Here is a 22,344-nt window from a genome sequence, read left to right on the forward strand (position 1 = left end):
GAAAAGAAGTCAACTTTTTAACTTCATGTAGCTTTCTCACCAATTGAACTTGATTTGATCCGCCATGCATGATATTGCTGTGTGTTCTATTAATTCTATTAAATTATTTAATCGGCGTGCTTGTTTTTTATGCAGAATATCACAAGTAAGTTTAATTCATTGAAGTTCATAATGTTTGTACATATGGCGCGTTCGTAGTTTCGTATTTTCATTTTTATAATATATCATTTGTCCATTATCTGATTCTGACCATGGTGACTGTTTAAATGCGGAGCATGTACTGGAAAAATGTAATGTCTCCTGTCAGTATAGACAAACAAATTTCTAGTCTATCCCCGCTTTAAATGGAAATGAAAAAAAAAAAAAAAAAAACAAGTTCGACTTTCAGTAGATTTCAACCGTTTTGTATAGTGCCTGATTCATGTAATGGACACAATTCTTTAGCACATAAGCAATCACACAACTTTCGGGAATAGATGTATGTCTTAATGATTGTATCTCATGGAAGAAAACTCGTCTCCTTGCCTGAATTTTAGCTTCTTCCAGTTCAAGCTTGCGTGAAAGAAATAGTTGAACATCAATCGCAATCATTAAGAGAGGCACATCCTTAAAAAATAAGCACAGGAGTACTGTTTTCTGTATGTTCCGTAGAGCTGTAAAATGCAGCTCTATGGTATGTTCACAGGTATTCTGTTGTAAACGCGGTGCGCTTAGTCTTTATTCTAGACGGCGAAGGGAATATCCAAAGCTTTATGATACAGTGTATATCCTTTTATCTAAAAACAACAACAACAACCAAAAAAAAAAAAAAAAAGATTCCTCTTGAATTTTACCGTATTTTGCAATTATCTATCATTTTCCGGCAAAAACGCTAGTGTGAAAACGCTAACACCACGCCGATGTCGCTTTATTTTCATCCAACAAAAAAGGATAATGCAAAAACAATGGACCGGTACACTACAATGCATTATAATGAATAATATTGTAAATAAACAGAGTGATTTTTGTTTAAAATTGATTTATTTGTTTAGAGGGTAGTATAAAAATAATATAGATAATCCCTCATATGAGGAACTTTAGATATGATAACGGTACATTGGTCCAGATAAAGACTAAGCGCACCGCGTGACAGCTGTGGACATCATAACCCTTTGGATATTCCCTTCGCTGCCTTGAATAAAGACTAAGCGCATCGCGTTTACAACAGAACACCTGTGGACGTACGGAAGACAGTGCTCTTCTTTTTATAGCGGTTAGTTTCGATTCAGAAGTATAGGGATATAAAAACGAGACCAAATTGGTTAAAAAAAAAAATCATTTTTTATGACTAAGCTACTCATTTGGAAATGCTATCATAGCTTCATAAGCATATCTCTGCCCGACAAACAAACTGACACCAAAAAGGTTTTGCCACCTCAGGTGGTACCAACAACCCATTTTTCGGGTCTTGGCCCATGGACTATAAATTGAAGTGTGTTCATGCTACATTTGAAGGGATAGCATATAGCGAAGGGAAAACAAACCTGAATGGCCATCTTCAGGAAGCTATTTTTTGTTGGCGATTATGAATTACTTAACTATGAAATTGAAATAAAAACATACAGAAAAACGACTGCAAAATCTTTGCATAATGGGCCATTATTTATAATCAAGTTTCCGTTACTTTTCTTTTATGATACATTTCCTTCGATTAGTGCTCCTTTATTCTTTCCCATTACATTTCATCACTTTCCTTTCCAGCTATCCACTTCATTCCCGCCTACAAACGTATACAGATATTTTGCCCGTATATACAATCTCAAAAGATATTGCCATAACATAGATAGGCAAACCTGACCGGATGTAACATTACATTTCGATTGCTAAAGTGTGATCGGATTACCATCCATCAAAAAGAATTTAGAAGACCATCATATTTCTCTCCCCCCCCCCCCACCCTCTTTGATCTCTCTCCCTCTCTTTCCAGTTATCCAATTCTTTGATTGAATAATATCATTAGTGAAGATCACTTCTCGATGATGCTTTGCCTGTATTATATATATATATATATATATATATATATATATATGTATATTTATATATATATATACAACAATATCTAATATATGTACATTCATCAAACAACATTTAGAAGACCAGCCTATTTTTCTCCCTCTCTCTTTCTCTCCCTTTCAATCTTTCTTCTCATCGCATAGATTCCAGTGTTTCGCCTGAAGACCGGAAGACCTCATAAATGTTCTATCAAATATACAAATTCCACAAAACAATAGTCTTTCCGGTTAGTGATGAGTTTCCATCATAATAATATTATAACAAATAACTTCTGTCTTATCACTATGTGAAATCTTATTTCATGTGATTCGTAATGAGCAATACTTCTTGGCAGTAGAGTTTTAAGTCAATTATAACATTGTACATACAATTGGCAGCATTTAACCCCTACTGTTGAATCACAAATGTGCTCGTTGATCTCTTTTATTTATCCCATGGAAACCTTAAGTCATATCTGTAGGCAGACATAATGGATAATTCCAGAAAGCAAACTTCTTGTACAAAAAAAAAAGAAGAAGAAACTTCTGTGTGGATGGCAGGTACCGCAATAGCATGGATTTTTTCAGATTTAGTTATCATAAGTTGTCAAAGAAAGCAAGAAAGATGCAATGATTTATTTGAATATTGAAAATCCCATCAGGCTCTTGTCAACATTATGAAAGGGATAATTGCTGAAACAAAACCGAGAAACTAACTCAAATGAAAGATTGGTCTGCGAAACTCAACTTCGATGTTGCTTGAAGTTGTTTTTTTTTTCCCCTTTCTCTCATACCTATGAATGACAGTCTGATTATGTCATTTACAGGTCGTTCAAATAATCTACTTGGCCAACAAACCAAATAGAGGATATTCTGTATAACATTCATGCAACGCAAGAGCCGATGGTTATTGCCTTTATGGGGTCCTATATATTCATCATGGTGAAACACAGCCTAACATACGCGAATGTTTTACGCAAGAATACTTTGAATAGACCAGGTGGCCAGACTATCAGGTTACATTGTACCTCATTGAATAGACAGGATGTTGATATAAAGACATTCCTGGACGCGCTCGTAGAAAAGTCGGGGATTATGAGCATAATAGAGAAGTTCAAAGGCCGATTACAGACGGTCTCTTTTTTTCTGCACCGGTCCATAGAATGCATTTGCCTTCGTAGAAATAGTCAAGGCGCTAATTCCTGTAAGAGGCTTAATTAAGGAGTTCGTTCAACCCACCCCGCAGAAAAGGTTTGACCAGACAAGGTGGTAGATGGGACCTCTATGAACATCCCCAGGTAGTATGTGGTTCCAAATTGTGGTGTCAGTAGAATTTTACTGGCCACTTTTCATCATGATTTGTTGGAACAAACGTAAAAGAGTCTGCACACGCCAAGACTATTACACGCACCACTAGCACTGCTACAGGCGCCAGTGCCAATGCTGCGTGTAGTAGTCTCAGCGCGCATATACTTTTTCTTCGATAAACAAGGGTTTTGCCTGCAAACTAACTTTTCACGCCAAGCTGGGTTCGGTGTATTGTAGTTTCTAGCCGTTTTTATTTCGTCTTTATTTCAAGAGTTCAAGCAAGCCGAGTGACAGCGCATACCCGGTGATTGTGACGACCGAATCGCAGTCACTGGGTGTGTGCTCTCATTCCACTTAGCGCAATATATACAGCGGGCTTCTGCATAATACACAAGCTGCAACTCAGAGAAATAAAGACGAAAAAACGGCTGGAAATTAAGACTAGGGTCGGTAAACGCTTGTCGCTATTTGGGGCACTGAAAACGACAAACTCACACAGTTTTTACATTTATTTCATGAAGAATTCATCAAAACTGCATAAAACTTTATATGTACATGTTGCTAGAGATGTCATCCATACAGTGGGATTCATTGTAAGTTATAATATTGTGCATGGTTACCATGGTAACCGGATGCCTAAAGGTGACTGGTAACCCCCAAATGCCTCCTGCTGCTGCAAACATTGTTTTTTTTTTTTAATCTTATAGATGCAATAAAAAAAACACACAATTTTTTTTTGATTTTCGTTAAAAAAGTTTTCCCTGTTGCCATGGCAACAAGTATTATCCAATCAGAATTTAGTTGTCAGTAACTCAAAAACTAAAGCCCATAATTTCAAAAAGCTCAATAAGCATGTCCTTCTGCATATAAGTGTACGACATCAGGTATATGTGAAGAATATTTTGAAGCATTCTCAAGTTACAGCAAAATTTGTAAGCAAAGGCATAATAAACAGCCATTGAAAGAAAGATATCATTTTCAAATAGTAAAATGCATGAAAAAGTAGCATCTGTCGTACTTTCAACACAAATTTGACTTCAAAGCATAGGCAAATGTATATAGTTTTTAATAATGTATGGACACAAATTTCCCTTAAAAATAAGATGAATACAGAAAGCAAAGCCAATATTCTATAGTAGCTCTTTCGAGTATTTACAGAGCGATGGTTATTCAAAACAATCCTGGAAAAGAGCAGAGGAAAGCAATTGATTGTTTATGTTCTTAAAGGAAGTTTATTCAAGAATACCGATAAATTCCTTTCTAAAGAAGGAATATACACGTGCGATGGATTAGCCATCAAAGAATTAAGCGTACCTTTGTGTTCGTTAGCTATTGTAAAAAAAAAAAAATAAATAAATAAAAAAATATATATATAGAATGAAATGAAATATCATGATATGTAAATTTTATTCAAAGCGTGCAGTAATGAATTAATGCTGAGGAGAGAATGAGGGAAAAATCTTGGGCGTCTTTTCCCTTTTTATCCAGACTAATTTTACAGTGTAGAGCTCATCTACAATGAATGATGTGCACGAAAGGCAAAAGGAACAAACCTGTCTAAATTCCAGATATTTTTGGGAGTTACCAATCACCTGTAGGCATCCGGTTACCATGGTAACCATGCACAATTTCATACCTTACAATGTATCCCATTGTATTGCTGACATCTCTAGCAACATGCACATATATAGTTTTAAGGCGTTTCGATGAATCCTTCATGAAATAAATGCAAAAACTGTGATAATTTTGTCATTTTCAGTGCCCCAATAGCAACAAGCGTTACCGACCCTAGTCTTAATTTCTAGCTGTTTTTATTTCGCCTTTATTTCTCTGAGTTACAGCCTGTGTATTGTGCAGAAGCCCGCTGTATTGCGCTAAGCCGAGTGAGGGTGCGTGCTCAATGATTGCCACAAAAATCGGTTCGGGCGTCACAATCGCTGGGTATGCACTCTCACTTGGCTTGCTTCAACTTGGAGAAATAAAGACGAAATAAAAACGTCTGGAAACTACACTACACCGACCCCAGCTTAGCGTGAAAAGTTAGTTTGCAGGCAAAAACCGATGTTTGTCGCGGAAAAAGTCTTTGTACGCTAAGACTATAACAGGCACCACTGGCATTGGCGCCTGTAGCAGTGCTAGTGGTACGTGTATTAGTCTTACTGTGCGCAGACGCTTCCTCAAAGAATATGGTCATGTCGCAACTAAAATGGCCTGTAAAATTTCATTGATACCACAATTTGATATCACATACTACCTAGGGGTGTTCCAGAGGGTCCAACCGACCACCCCATGCAGTCAAACCTTTTCTGCGGGGTGGGTTGAACGAAGTCAGTTTTTCTGGGTCGCTGCGCCTGGGCTAAAAGCGCTCCAAATTTGTGAAGAGTGATTCAAGTTTTATGAGAGATGGACCTGTGATAACCCATCGCTTCAATTGAACACTTTGTTTAGGAGCAAGGTATTTTGGGCAATAAAAGCATGAAATGTTCTTGTCTTATCTCATGTGTATCGATGAAATCAAATGTTTTCATGCTGCTATTGAAGTGGTTTATTCACTTATCGTGTCAGCGTAACATATGAAGAGTTTGTTTGCAAAAACCGATAAGTCCATTTTTGAAGATTTTGAAGTACGGTCTCTGTCATAAAGTGAAAAATAATACCTTTTAAATGATATATTGGTCACTACATATAAAAGTACATTTTTGAAGTTGTGGTCAAAAGAAGCAAACATTTTTTATTATTCTCTTTATTTTTCTTGACCTTTAATCGCAAATATCTCCATTTGACAAATATGGACTTATCGGTTTTTGCAAACAAACTCTTCATATATATATATATATATATATATATATATATATATATATAAGGATATATATGCATTTAGGTAGGACTACATTTTTTCATTCCATTAGACTTCGCGCACTCATGCACATTGCAGCATTTTCATATTCATAAACGATTGCAGCAAATGCTCATTTCCTTTATACATTATGCTTATTGAATGAGATTAGTTCTTCATTTCTTTCTTGTCTTTTATCGGGGGATGACTGGTACTGTATAAACAATTAAACAAATATTGATTTACACTCATGACATAAGAGAAGAACAATTCAGCAAAATTAGCCGTCTGTTTTGAGAAATTGAAGAATGCCAGGAGAAATGTTGTTTATTTCAACAAAGATATTGCCTTTTCCTTATTTTCTCAAGTGATGTAATAATTTTAGGCCTTCAAGCCTGTGTGGCTTGTGCTTGTCATACTTCTATGATCATGTCGGCTTCTTCTACAGCTGCTGGAGTATACGCGATGGCCAGCCTTTTTTTTTGTTGTTGCTAAATTGAATTAACTTCTGCGTCGAATTCGGGAATGGTCACCTGCGACCCTGTTTGAAAAGACGCTCTCTCACATGGAGACGAATTTGAATTGTCTACGGGCATTCTAATTTGAATACGTTTTTTTGAAGTGATAGGATATAGTTAGAGGAAACTGAGATTGAATTATGAACATATTCATGGCGCTATCTTTTTTTTCTTTTATTTTGTCGACGAGTTTGAATTACATAACTGTAAAATTAGAAAACAAACGTACACACACACACACACACACAGAAAAAAAAATGACTATGAAATCTTCGCATAATGTTAAACCATTTTGAACACTCGAATATGCCATTTTCTCTTCCTTTGTAATACATTTGCCTCGATTCGTGCTCCTTCATTTTTATCTCATTGCATCACATTACTTTCCTTTCCAGCTATCCACTATGTCTTCTTTATTCTCATCATCTTCAATTAGTCGTCTAGATTGAATATCCTCATCGATGGTGGCGATCACTTATCCAAGATACTTTGCCCGTATTATTATGTATAATCTAATAATATATCACCATAACACAGATTATAGGCAAACCTAGCCGTGTATAATATTTCATTTCGTTTGCAAAAGTGTGTTAAGATTACCATTCATCGAACAAAAATTTAGAAGACCAGCCTATTTTATTTTTCTCTCTCTATCTCTCAATCTTTCTTCTTATCGCATAGACTCCGATGTTTCATATGCAGACCGGAAGAGCTTATAAATGTTCCGTCAACTGACTTGAACATGTGTTTTATAAGATCATATAGTTGTAAGTGAATATATAATTATATATACATATATATATATATATATATATATATTCTCCACCCTTTCTCATGTCTCTCTCTCTCTCTCTCACACACACACACACGCACACACACATAGACAGAACAATAATCTATCCCGTTTGCTGATGACTTTTATCATATATATCATATCACAGTGATATGATATATTACACTGTGATAATCACTGTGTAAGATTTAATCTCACTTGATGTGTAGTGAACAATATCTCATCCCGACATTACGGTGTATATAGGGTTGTAAGTGAATCGTGATTGCACATAAACTTTGCAACATTAAACCCAACAGGAAACCTACAAATGCGCTCGTTGATCTCCTTTATTGATCCCATGGAAACCTAAGTCATATAATCATGGTCGAAATCTGGAGGCAGTCATGATAGATAAATTCAAAAAGAAAACGTCTCTATACAAAAAAAAAAAATAAATAAAAAATAGATAAATAAATAAATAAATCGTGGATTTCACAGGTTTAGTCATCATTAGTTGTCAAAGATTGCGAGAAAGGTGCAATGATTTAATTGAATATTGAACATCCCATCAGGCTTTTGTCAACATTATACAAATTGTTGAAACAAAACCGAGAAACCAACTCAAATGGAAGATTAGTTCGCGAAACTCAACTTCGATGTTGCTTGAAGTTGTTGTTTGTTTTTCTGTCATACTTATGAATGACAGCCTGCTTATAAGATCGTTAAAAGAATCTATATACTTGACCAACGAACCAAATGGAGGATCCCTGTATAGCATTCATACAACGCAAGAGCCGATATTGCTACTATGGGGTCCTATATATTCATCATGGTGAAACACAGCCTAACATAATTACGCGCGTGTATTACGCAAGAATACTTTGAATAGACCAGGTGGCCAGAGTATCAGGTTACATTGTACCTCCATGAATAGTCAGAATGTTGATACAAAAACATCCCTGGACGCGCTCGTAGCCGCCATCTGAAAAGTCGGGGATTATGAGCATAATAGAGATGTTCAAAGGCCGATTACAGACAGCCAGTTTTTTCTGCACCGGTCCATCGAATACATTATAATGAGGTGCTTGGTATGTATTATGTAACCTTTTTTACGGACCCCAATGATTTAATGGTTGTTGGGAATCGAATGTGCAAGTTCTCATGTGGTTGTTACCAACATTTATCATAGCATTTATACTTCGACAATGACATACGCTGCAATAAAGCGAGAAACAAGACATATGGCAGAAGTTTTTTGTTCTTTTCTATCTCTTTCTCTCATACGCTTAGCATTCACGGGAAATTGTATATAAAAATTACGATGTTTGATATTTTGATGCTTGCAGCATTTTCAAAGAAACCTTGGGATAACTAGACCGGTGGTGTAATGTAAAACATTTTCTTGAATAAAGAAACGATTCAATCAATATCTATATATATTTATGTATATGTATAAATATATATATATATATATATAAATGTATGTTTATATTTCTTAATATATGTATATGTATATATATTTGTGACCCGCTACAACAAAAAGGTCCTAAAGTCGCGCAAGGTCGAAGCCGCGAAAATCGAGTTTGAAGTCAGGGCATTAAAATTGGTCAAAACTTACGATTTTCTGATTTTGATATATTATTGGAGTCTATCATGTCTTCTATCATCTGTCGAAATTTTGAAGCAAAATGATCAAAGGAAAGATTAAAAAATAGCGTTTTTCTGAGCCATGTTTTTTGGCGTTTCAACGAAGCAGAAACTGGTTCGAAAATTTGGATTGAGCGCCACAGATAGGCTCCGCCCCTAACAACGACCAGAGTGATCTCATTGGTCAGTTTGCTGCTTGGGGCTAACCGAAGCGTGAAGCTCGCACACTGCCCAGTCGACTGGTGCGTGCGGGCGGGGTGCGCTTCTCACATCCTGGTCACTGATTGGTTGGTGAGGAGACCGCCGACGCTGATGTGCTTGAATGAACTCTTCGGGGGTTGCTAGGGCTTACCTTCTATTGTCCAGAGGTGAAAACTCACTTGCGTGTCCTTGATCGCGATTGCGTCAAAAGGAAGACTTTTAGGGCACTTTTCTCGAAACAGTGATTTTCCAGACGTCTCGACATGCTCTCCTTTAAACATCGATATCTCCGCAGCCGATTATTTTTATAAAATGTGTTATATATCAATTTAAGCAGAAAGATTAGGGGATTATATCATGCAATTTTCAAATAATCGACCTCGCCCGACTTTAGGATCATTTTGTTGTAGCGGGTCACATTTTGCCACGATTACAAACCTATCGAGACGGAAACTGTTGATATACCGACCTATCCTGCAGCGACGATGTTTTTTTTTTTTTTTTTTATCTCCTGCTTACGACAATGTGTAAGCTCTACATATATTTCAAGGCTTTGGGGGAATATCAGAAAGGACAAAGAATGTGTGTGTGTGTGTTTTTTTTTTTTTCAGAGAGGCAAAAATAGTAAAAATACTAATACACCATACTGATAATGTAACAATATGGAACATCTACAATGTACATTTATTATTACCTTTTGAGTGATCATCAACATCATCATCATCATCATAAACAAATGGTTCCCTTGATGTAATTATACAATAGCTTTTCTCTGTTGTTGTTAATTGTCATTATTAAAATAATTATTTCTACACTGTTCAAGTTATCGAGTGATAAAGACACACATACAACCACACATTTTTTCTAATTTCTTTGCAAGGAGAGATACATGTACACACGGTGATGGTACTCCATATTCTTAGAAAGATTGCAAGTGATCTCTGCAATGTAGAAAATCGTCCATTTTTGGACAGGCATGAGTGTTTACATGTAATACGCAGTTGCACAGACTTGTAAGGGCTTTCATTGAACATTGTACAGTGTGTACATCGTATCGTCTTCTCGCGATCGCTTGCAGGCACACAGGCATGGGCACGGATCCACAGACATGGACACGCAGGCGCACACACATAGTCATGAGCACACACTTACAAAGGGGATATTATTATTTACAATGCATGCACGCACGGCCTCCTATGGATTCGCACGCAGGATGCTAGTCCACTGCCTAGACTGCCTTCGTATACCGCCAATGAGGGCGTATGAGAGAGTGAAAAAAAAGATAAGAGTCCCGTGTCGGGACTAGCAGGATGCTAGATTCGCACGGACTCGCACGGTAGCGTGCCAGCACCACGCACGGTACCGTGCCAACACCTCGCACGGTAGCGTGCCAGATGGTCCGCACTCGACGGTGGCACGCAGCCGCACGGAGGCGCACTGACTGGCACGCAGCCGCACGGAGGCGCACGAGGTCGCACGGGGTCGCACGGGGGCGTACAGAAGCGCATGCACCCGCACGAGGCCGTATGAAATGGCACGGAGCCGCACGCACCCGTGCGAAACCGCACGCAGCCGCACGAAGCAGCCCCGTGCGCAGTGCGTGCGGGAGTAACATAACTTAATGGTCTGACTGTATTTCCTCATATAAATTTTCCAAATCAAGATCACCAACAAAATGTTACAAAATCTTTCATTCTCAACATCTTGTCAACAGCTCTGCTACTGTAATATCAGCATTGTTGAATGAATCTGCACAACTCTGGAATTGTTTCTTGTGAAAGATGCACTTTCTTCTATTTAATTCATTTTCAAACACGAGTAATTTGGTGCAGACTGGTGTGTAAGCCAATGGGAGACGTGTGAGGTGATGTCATCATATCATCATCAGGACATGGCATTCTGGGTAATATCATGGTTTCATAAAAAAAACACATAAAACTTGAATGTTCCAGAACTTTCTTATTCCCTCCTTCCAATGGGACTGAAGGCTCTATCAGAGGTTTAACAACCCAGTGAACCAATGCACTGTTTATACATGTATGTCATAATTATATTGTGCATGTGATGACATAAATGTTATCCCGGGGAACCAAATTATTTATTTTCTTTTTAAGGTTGTACCCTGGGTGCCAAAAAGTGGGAAATTATTTTGGTGCTGGAGCTAGCACGCGCTAGCCACTGCACTGCACTACACTGCACTGTACTGAAGAACACGCTATTGCTAGCACAGCGTAAAGTTGTACCATGCATGTATAGTATAATGTGCAGTGGCATGGGAATGAGTATGTACATAGACACACAGTGCATGCATTTCTCTGCGGCTGTCCTCGAGTGGACGTGAGGTGGCGCTACACAACGTGGTATCCTGGGGTACAGCGGTACCCCAGGGTAACATGTGATGCATCATGTGTTCAGATTTGTTAATCAACACTTGTTAGACTATACTGTGAGCGGTTGAATACGTACAATCAAGGACAACATTGATGGCATGAAGTAGAAACATTGGTAAACTTAAAGGAGAAAAATCAGCAATTTCCAACCTTTTATATGAATAAAGCATACAATGTACTTGTATTAACAAAATCAATATTTTGTGAATTTTCCATTTTGCAAGTACAGTATTCATCGCATAATCGGGCATCTGATGATCGGGAATCTCGCTTAAATGACATACGCTTCCAAAAAACATTTCCAATGCACGTTATTTTCACTGGATAATCGGGCGGGGACCTCTGATAAACGGGACAATTTTTCTTCAAGCGATCTGTGATTTGTTGATATTTTACACAAAAAGTCTACCAAAATACCACAACAATATTTCAAAGATTCCCTATCAGTTGTCGTTTACATCAAACTTACAAAGCAAGCTTCGGACTGGTGTGTTTTGACCTCTGTCCATCCAGTACACGTACATTTCAGCTCGCCGCCCGCCTTCGCTTTTTTGTACATGTGTATATATATGGCGAGCTAGATCGCTACAACACATGTACAGTGCAGTGATCGCGGCAAGTAAACAATCAAGCCGTGATGATTGAATGATTGAAGGACTTTTCATTGACGTTCCCACATCAGTTCTAGGTAATCATTTCCCATGGTTGTGGATATGTATTTATACAGAACGCCCTACGTGTCCAAGAATTCTATGAATGTTTAAGAAAGTGCAAGCTTTTAATCCACATATTTTGTGTTCGAAGAGAGGTGACAGAAGAAGAACCCGGTTGCCATTACTCTACATCATTGCGAGAATGCAGGGAGAGCTAGAGGGTCGCGCCGAGGGGTAGCGTGGTTGTGTATTCATGTACATGTACAGTACGTCAGTATGCATGTGTGTGTGTGTGTGTGTGTGTGTGTGTGTGTGTGTGCACTGCATGTACATGTCGTATGCCGTTAGTGTATGGTGAGTGCTCATCGCGAAATCGGGCACCCCGCTTAAAGGGGCCGTGTTTGCTACTCCCAACCCGTCCCGATTATGCGATGAATACTGTACAAGTATTGGGCAACTATCCAGATTCCGGAAAATGAACAATACTGCAAAATATGCCACAAATATTGTACCTGTTTTGGCAATGTAGATGCTGCCCATGAGGGTGAGAAAGATAGTGGTGTGGTGATGTGTGCTGGTGGCGCAGACTGTTATATAATCACTGGGAGGCAGGCTGACCAGTTTCAGGAAGATCACCCCGTTGTAGGAACGCCAGATCTGCATGAGATGTAAAGAAGAGAGAACATTTCAATATCATATGCTTTATATTCAATGTTGGTTGCAAATCTCATGTTCAGGTATGAATTTTTCATTCACTGCACTGTATTTTTTCTTTTAATGTCCATATGTGACAGTGCACCTCAAAACGAACATAAAGTCGCACAAACTGATTTTGCGTGAGGACTGAAAATAAGTGAAATGGGTCAACCTAGCCGAACTTGACTTTTTCATATTTTCTGAAAGAGCGGGTCTTCTTTTACATTATGCAAAATTTGGTATCATAAAACTAGCAGGAAAGTGTGTTTTTTTAGCAGTTTATCTCGAAAATTTTTGGTAGAATAGTGTGATTAGGTGTGTCTTTAGAATCCCTTTTTCATTTCTGAAAAACCTTGTCCACACTCTTCACTTGCAACTCTAATAACTTTTGAAAGGATAGTGCTACTGCTTTGAAAGTTGGCATTAATTATGGACAGAATGTGTTAATGAGGCATGCTTAATTTCAGTTTAATCTGATAATCCCTTCATTGTTGTTACTCTGGTGGTTTACTTCCTGTTTTTTTTTTTTTGTCCCATTCATCGCACAGCCAGCACGGTTTGGTAAAGATTAAGCGCTTGAATAGACACTGTACTTCAGTGCCTCTTTTCTCAGTTCACCCTTTTCCTGAGTTTGTGCTTTCTTTCCAATATGTAGATAGGTTAGGAGAGTCCATTTGATTTGCGTTATACATCATTTTGAAGCTTAAAGTCTGCTCTTTCAGAATATGGTCTTAACTAAAAATTCATGTCTGGTGACTTTTTCTTTGTTTTGAGGTGCAGGGTCACATATATAACAAGAATATCTAGATATGTTAGGATCTGTCTTCCTCAATATATACATGTAGCTTTCTTTTTTAACCCACTGAAGACTAGTCTCAAATATACTTGGGCTACAGACATATGAAAGCATTCTTCATTTGGCAACAGCTATTCTTCTCATGATCATGGTGTCTTTCATTTTTTTTTTTTTTTTTTTACAGTTTGTTATTCAAAGGTTCGTTCATCTGAAAATAAAATGAGGTTTGTTATTCCAAAGGTTTGTTATCTCAAAGCTTCATAATTCCTAATATGAAATACCAACCAGTTCATTAATTCAAATATGAAATAAGGCTCATTATTTTGAAGGTTCGTTCATGCGAAAATGAGAGGTTTGTTATTCTGAAGGTCTGTTAATACAAAAACAAAATCAGGCTTGTAATTCCAAAGGTTTGTTAGTAATCACCCTCTTTTCATTTTCTGATTAACAAACCTGATTTTGTTTCCAAATAAATGAACTTCCAGAATAATTACCTTTTTTTTTTTCATTTTTGGATTAACAAACTCTTGGAATAACAAACTTATTTAAGTTTTGGAATTCTGAACCATCCAAATAATGCCATAAATGTTTTGATTAATGAAATAAATCTTTTAATTTTGGGATTAACAAACATCAAGTTGGCTTACATGATTTGTAATGAACCTTATTTCATATCCAGATCAACAAACTTTCAGAATAACAAATATCACCCATCTTTTTAGGCAGGATGACAATCTTCATTATGTTAAGCAAACATGAACACAATGACTGGAACTCTTTGAGATGTTTATTATTTTGAAGCTGTCATTCTTAGGCGACAATGGGTCGTTTTCTCTGCAGGAGCCTTATGCGCACCCTCCCCTCTCCCCAAAATGTTTTTCAAAGAAGGGCCTACTTCCTTGAAATATATCAACAGAATTAATCTTGAGGCCACTCATTAATAACTAAAAATTAACTCAGGATTGTTATTTCTCTCAGCCTCTTCTCTCCTTCAAATTTTACCATTTCGCGTCCTCCACTGGTTTCCCAATACCTTTCACCAACTCGCGACATTTCAAAACAGATACTGATGCGTAATACGATACCTCTCCATGAGCCCTGATCAACTTGTCCAACGATAAATGAAATACCATAATGGGAGGAAACATGCAGTAAAAGGTCATATCTCCAGGGCCTAATCTAATTACACATTCTGATTTACATTCCTGCTAATTTCCTGCCAATTTGATATCTCTTGTCATTGGGGGGAATTGATGAATATCTGTGCCTAGTGCAGGTGTGCTGTCATGCCATGCATAAATATTTTGGTATTGTGGAAGAGAACCCCACTGCAGTGATAGCCTCCCTTGAGAACGCTTCCTCCGTGAATCATAAAGATTTCTCAATCTTGGCATTGCCAAGATAAAATGGGAGGAAGAAAAAAAAAAATATCCAATAGAAAGTTGGGCACTTCTTCTCTTCTGGTTTGGAAGTCAATCTTCAAGAACAAGTCCACCTTCATATACATGAAAATTGAATGAATGCAGCAATAATAGTAAAACATATCAGGAAAGTTTGTGGGAAATCAGACAATCCATTCAAAACATGAATTTTTAAAGGATTCATGCAGTCACTGCTGGATGAGAACACTACTATAGTGTATACCATCACATGCGTAGAACGATATGAGGAAAATATAAAGAGAATTTTACAAAATTGTATTTTTCAAATTCATGAAATTCTTCCTTCGAGATGTTTTCATTGCAACTGATTGACAAATTGCCCTACATCGACGTAAATAAGCACTGAATTGATCAGTGTTTTAGTACTAGCCATGATAAAAAAATCATGGGCGTACATACTCGAGCAGGATTCGAACCTACGACCTCCTGATCACCGGACAGGCGTCATCTCCACTAGACCACTGAGCTTTCGCCCGACAGCAAGTGTTGGTTCTAATCCTTATATCATGCAGCGGGTACTGCTTTGTTATTCAAATTCATGAAATTCTTCCGTCGAGATGTTTTCATTGCAACTGATTGACAAATTGCCCTACATCGACGTAAATAAGCACTGAATTGATCAGTGTTTTAGTACTAGCCATGATAAAAAAATCATGGGCGTACATACTCGAGCAGGATTCGAACCTACGACCTCCTGATCACCGGACAGGCGTCAAATCATGGGCGTACATACTCGAGCAGGATTCGAACCTACGACCTCCTGATCACCGGACAGGCGTCATCTCCACTAGACCACTGAGCTTTCGCCCGACAGCAAGTGTTGGTTCTAATCCTTATATCATGCAGCGGGTACTGCTTTGTTATTCAAATTCATGAAATTCTTCTGTCGAGATGTTTTCATTGCAACTGATTGACAAATTGCCCTACATCGACGTAAATAAGCACTGAATTGATCAGTGTTTTAGTACTAGCCATGATAAAAAAATCATGGGCGTACATACTCGAGCAGGATTCGAACCTACGACCTCCTGATCACCGGACAGGCGTCATCTCCACTAGACCACTGAGCTTTCGCCCGACAGCAAGTGTTGGTTCTAATCCTTATATCATGCAGCAGGTACTGCTTTGTTATTCAAATTCATGAAATTCTTCCGTCGAGATTTTTTCATTGCAACTGATTGACAAATTGCCCTACATCGACGTAAATAAGCACTGAATTGATCAGTGTTTTAGTACTAGCCATGATAAAAAAATCATGGGCGTACATACTCGAGCAGGATTCGAACCTACGACCTCCTGATCACCGGACAGGCGTCAAATCATGGGCGTACATACTCGAGCAGGATTCGAACCTACGACCTCCTGATCACCGGACAGGCGTCATCTCCACTAGACCACTGAGCTTTCGCCCGACAGCAAGTGTTGGTTCTAATCCTTATATCATGCAGCGGGTACTGCTTTGTTATTCAAATTCATGAAATTCTTCCGTCGAGATGTTTTCATTGCAACTGATTGACAAATTGCCCTACATCGACGTAAATAAGCACTGAATTGATCAGTGTTTTAGTACTAGCCATGATAAAAAAAATCATGGGCGTACATACTCGAGCAGGATTCGAACCTACGACCTCCTGATCACCGGACAGGCGTCATCTCCACTAGACCACTGAGCTTTCGCCCGACAGCAAGTGTTGGTTCTAATCCTTATATCATGCAGCGGGTACTGCTTTGTTATTCAAATTCATGAAATTCTTCCGTCGAGATGTTTTCATTGCAACTGATTGACAAATTGCCCTACATCGACGTAAATAAGCACTGAATTGATCAGTGTTTTAGTACTAGCCATGATAAAAAAATCATGGGCGTACATACTCGAGCAGGATTCGAACCTACGACCTCCTGATCACCGGACAGGCGTCATCTCCACTAGACCACTGAGCTTTCGCCCGACAGCAAGTGTTGGTTCTAATCCTTATATCATGCAGCGGGTACTGCTTTGTTATTCAAATTCATGAAATTCTTCCGTCGAGATGTTTTCATTGCAACTGATTGACAAATTGCCCTACATCGACGTAAATAAGCACTGAATTGATCAGTGTTTTAGTACTAGCCATGATAAAAAAATCATGGGCGTACATACTCGAGCAGGATTCGAACCTACGACCTCCTGATCACCGGACAGGCGTCAAATCATGGGCGTACATACTCGAGCAGGATTCGAACCTACGACCTCCTGATCACCGGACAGGCGTCATCTCCACTAGACCACTGAGCTTTCGCCCGACAGCAAGTGTTGGTTCTAATCCTTATATCATGCAGCGGGTACTGCTTTGTTATTCAAATTCATGAAATTCTTCCGTCGAGATGTTTTCATTGCAACTGATTGACAAATTGCCCTACATCGACGTAAATAAGCACTGAATTGATCAGTGTTTTAGTACTAGCCATGATAAAAAAAATCATGGGCGTACATACTCGAGCAGGATTCGAACCTACGACCTCCTGATCACCGGACAGGCGTCATCTCCACTAGACCACTGAGCTTTCGCCCGACAGCAAGTGTTGGTTCTAATCCTTATATCATGCAGCGGGTACTGCTTTGTTATTCAAATTCATGAAATTCTTCCGTCGAGATGTTTTCATTGCAACTGATTGACAAATTGCCCTACATCGACGTAAATAAGCACTGAATTGATCAGTGTTTTAGTACTAGCCATGATAAAAAAATCATGGGCGTACATACTCGAGCAGGATTCGAACCTACGACCTCCTGATCACCGGACAGGCGTCATCTCCACTAGACCACTGAGCTTTCGCCCGACAGCAAGTGTTGGTTCTAATCCTTATATCATGCAGCGGGTACTGCTTTGTTATTCAAATTCATGAAATTCTTCCGTCGAGATTTTTTTATCATGGCTAGTACTAAAACACTGATCAATTCAGTGCTTATTTACGTCGATGTAGGGCAATTTGTCAATCAGTTGCAAAATTGTATTTGTCGAAACAAGTGCACATTTCCTTGAATTGTCACTGACATAATTATGTTAATGGTAATATTATTCCCCCTTCCTTCTCAAAGAGGCAAGTCAAGTGTTCTTTTATTGTGCAAGAAAAGTGAAAATATGTTGAATTTTCTTTATACTACATTTATATCGTTCTACACATGTGACATTACATGCTATAATAGTCTTCTTATCCAGCAGTGACTGAGCAGATACTTCAAAAGTTCATAACTTTTGAATGAATCGTCCGATTTTCCTCAAATTCTCACTGACGTTGCGTTGTATTAATATTGCTGCATTCACTCAATCCACATGTCTATGAAGGTGAACTTTTCCTTTAAGCAGTATCAGAAAGACCCTTTTTTAACTTAGCATTTATCATAAATTACATCTAAAAGAAACTTTTTTTAATGAATATGAAAACCAGGTGCCAAATAATATTGACATTTACTCAATGTGTCAATAAGTGTTTATGGATGACAGATTGTGGAAATATTAAATTTTCATTTCAGCTTTCAGTTTTTAAGTTTTCTACAAATTACATTCATGACATAGTGTTGTATGTAGACCTACAGATCAAACAATAATAACAATAAAAAAAACCCATGTATACACAATGAACTTTATACAACATCAAAGGTACAGGATACACTTAAATCAGTCTGTACAGTATGTTTTATTCATAGTTGAAATCAAAATAATGTATTGGGGAACCTTCAGAAAAGCAGATGTCTGTGGGGGAAAGTCCCTGGAAAAGAAATCATCACACATACATCTCCAAGCATACAGGTATACACCTAGACAAACACACACCAAAAGACAATAGAAAAGAAATGAAAGAATGACAAAAACACCAACAAGACTGTCATAAAGACGACGTTGAATAGAAGATAATGTGGCTGGTGTAAAAGTGGAAATTTTTGCGGTGTTGAAATTTTTTCCACATTTCTTGCAACCAGAAACTAGCATGAAAATGAAAGCACACACATATTTTTTGATTGCCATATGTTCCAGTAGTTGATGTTTTTGATTCCACAGATTCAAAAACATACAGACTCATCTTGCCCGGCCGAGCACGAAAAATTACTCACACAAAAATATTCACTTTTACAACACCTGCTGCCGCAAGAGACAAGACAACATCTATCAATCCTTTTAAAAGATAAATATGGAGAAAAAAAAAGTGACACCGTGAAAGTGTTTGACACTGCAGAGCTGTCACCTTTCCACCTTATCACTTCTAAAATAAAATCAAAAGTGCATTGAACCTGCCAACTTCCAGGAAAATGGATCAATGCACTTTGTATGAATGTATCACTTCCTGCTGTCAGATCTTGATGCTATTCCCAGAAATGGATGGTTGCAAATGGATAATGGGGTCAAACAGGAAAGGGACCAACAAATACTAGTAAACAAATCATGACTATAAACATTGTTTTCACATTGTACAACCATACAAATATGACTACAGATCATTTCAAAATATCATTCAATCATCTCTAGCTTAAGGTTTGCTCGACACAAAACTCTACTCTTTTCTTAAGTTTTAGTGTTATTGATTTTTTTTTTTTTTGCAGTCAGTATACGCATAATTTATTATAAAAATGTAGACTATGATAAATAGACTGTGGTATCTTTCATTATCTGCTTTCATTATCACTCACGAATGAAACATGAATGCACAGAAAGAAAGCTTCTGAATAGAAACACTTTTCTCTTGGGACATACACAAAATTTAATCAAATGTGATGTGAAATGCAATTTTATTCCCATGAAAAAAACAACACACAGAACAAACAATATTGCTGTTGAACCTATATAGTCTAATCCCAAAAGTGAAAATGTCGTGTAGATTTTGTTTAGATAGTGATTATCAATTTTACAAAAATAGAATCAATAATGAAAGTTTTTGGATGACGGGTGGGAAAGTTTTGAATGTTGTCAAATTCATTGCGTATGGAGTACTATGAGACCTTTAACACGCTGCCTTGCTAGTACAGACACCGATGTAACAAAAAGAAACTCCATTTTGCGAGTGGTTAAATTTGCGATTGTGGCATATGTACTGAACGTTGACGTGTGTGTCACATTTATATTGGGATCAGAGTAATTATTTTCGCGTGTCTTTAATTTTGCGAATAGCACCCAACTCAAGAAATTCACGAAAATAAAAACCTCAAGAAATATTCGGCGTATACAGTATTTGAAGATTCCTCAGGAGAGCCATTCTACATGCTTCTGCAGGAGAGCTCATGACTGTGTTGTGACATATTCCCCCAAAGAATGTAAATGTAGCATTAACTTCAGCAGTGTGGTAGATCCAAGAAATGAGGAGAAGTCTTAAATGACAATTTTATGACCGAGATGCAATATTTCATTATTTTCTGGAGGATGCTTCCTTCCAGATTTCGTATTCAGAAGAGTTCAAAGAGTTGTACATTCTTTTTTTTTTTGGTCCTTTTTTTTTGGGGGGGGGGGGGTAAGGTGGGGTAGGTAGGGCCTATGTAAATAGCAGTCTTCTTATGAAACATCCCAAACATTATGGTTACAATGGGCATCTGCCTCTTTAAAAAAAAAAAAAAAAAAAAAAAATGTTAAATGAACTCCTTGAGTTCTGTGTTTCTCATCGTCTAAAAAAAACAAACAAAACAAAACAAAAACATGGTTTGCATCAGAACCAGTGAATAGTTTTCTCTTTGTATCTGTGCATTTGTGTTAAAGTGAGCTTACACTGTGCCATCGCATGACAGAGGCAATTAAGATCAAAAGGCCGCATGTCATCACTCCCTTCTGTCTCTGGCAAACAGTAAGCCAACAGGATACGGTCTGACAGTTTGTTTTGTTATCATTATTTGTCATACGAGACATTGTCCCCAATTTCCGATTTTTCTCTTCCCCCAAGCTGATTAGGTTTCATTACAAGTATGAGCTAGCACTACGGTCATTTTACTTTGATTTGATTTGATTTGATATGATTCATTAGTGTCTGTACAGTCATCCTTCAAAAAGGAATGGACGGATATAAAGTGACTGGAAGGAACACCACAGTTTTGCAAACAGCAAAAAATGTATGACTCTAACAATACAGTTGTTGTTTTTTATCTAATTTATTCATTTATATTTTTAAAGAAATACAGGGTAAAAACATTCAGTTCGATGAGTGCTTTATAATGGCAGTGGTATGATACTAAGAAATACATAGCAACTACATAAACAAAAAAATCCCAATAAACTTAAACTATGTATATGAAGGTAGAACAGAATTGGGAAACGAGATAGTATAGGTGACCCGCCACAACAAAAGGATCCTAAAGTCACTGATGGCTGAGCCGAGCAAATTGAGTTTGAAGTCAGATCATCAAAATCAGTCAAATCGATTAGATCTCTGCTTTTGGCATAATTTTGTAGTCTAAAGTTTCGTCTACCATCTGCCGAAATTTCAAAGCTAAATGACCAAAGAAAAGGCAAGAAATTAGCGTTTTTCTGGACCATGATTTTCTGACTTTCAACGGAACAGAAGCGTGTCCGAATATTTGGATTAGCGCCGCACCTAGACCCTGCCCCTAGCAAAGAGGGAGTGACCTTATTGATCAGTGTGTGGCATTCTTGTTATGGATTGGTTGTGTGTAGACCACTGGCACTAAGTTTGAATGAACATCGCGGAGGTTGCTAGGAGCATACCTTCTACTGTCACGAGGTGAAAACTGTCTTTCCTCCCCTTAATCATGATAGCGTCGAAAGGAAAACTTCAAAGGCAGTTTTCTTGAAATGCTGATTTCCTAAACCACTCAACATGCGCTAATATAATCGTCGATATTTCCGCAACTGAGTTCTTTTATGAGTTGTGTTATATATGAAATTAAAGTAGAAGAGAAAATTTTCCTCCCCGACTTTCGGATCCTTTTGTTGTAGTGAGTCACATACAGAGAACGACTACATTTAGGCAATAAGCTCAATGTGTTTACAGCCCTACAGACAAACAGACTATTTACTGGTGTGTCTGATGTGCATGTTCATGAGTGTGTTTATCAACTCACTTCTGGCACAAAA

General features: G+C 37.8%; 1 protein-coding gene across 1 annotated transcript in view; it reads right to left on the reverse strand.

The window, feature by feature from the left end:
- The window catches only part of LOC140241185 (cation channel sperm-associated auxiliary subunit beta-like), a 282,231-nt gene that overhangs the window by 52,022 nt on the left and 207,865 nt on the right, over positions 1-22,344 (reverse strand). The window contains exon 13 of the mRNA XM_072320944.1: positions 12,871-13,015. Coding sequence (XP_072177045.1) covers positions 12,871-13,015 — 145 coding nt within the window. The remainder of the gene's footprint in view (positions 1-12,870; positions 13,016-22,344) is intronic.

Source organism: Diadema setosum, chromosome 17, assembly GCF_964275005.1.
Source record: "Diadema setosum chromosome 17, eeDiaSeto1, whole genome shotgun sequence".
Classification (NCBI taxonomy): Eukaryota; Metazoa; Echinodermata; class Echinoidea; order Diadematoida; family Diadematidae; genus Diadema; species Diadema setosum.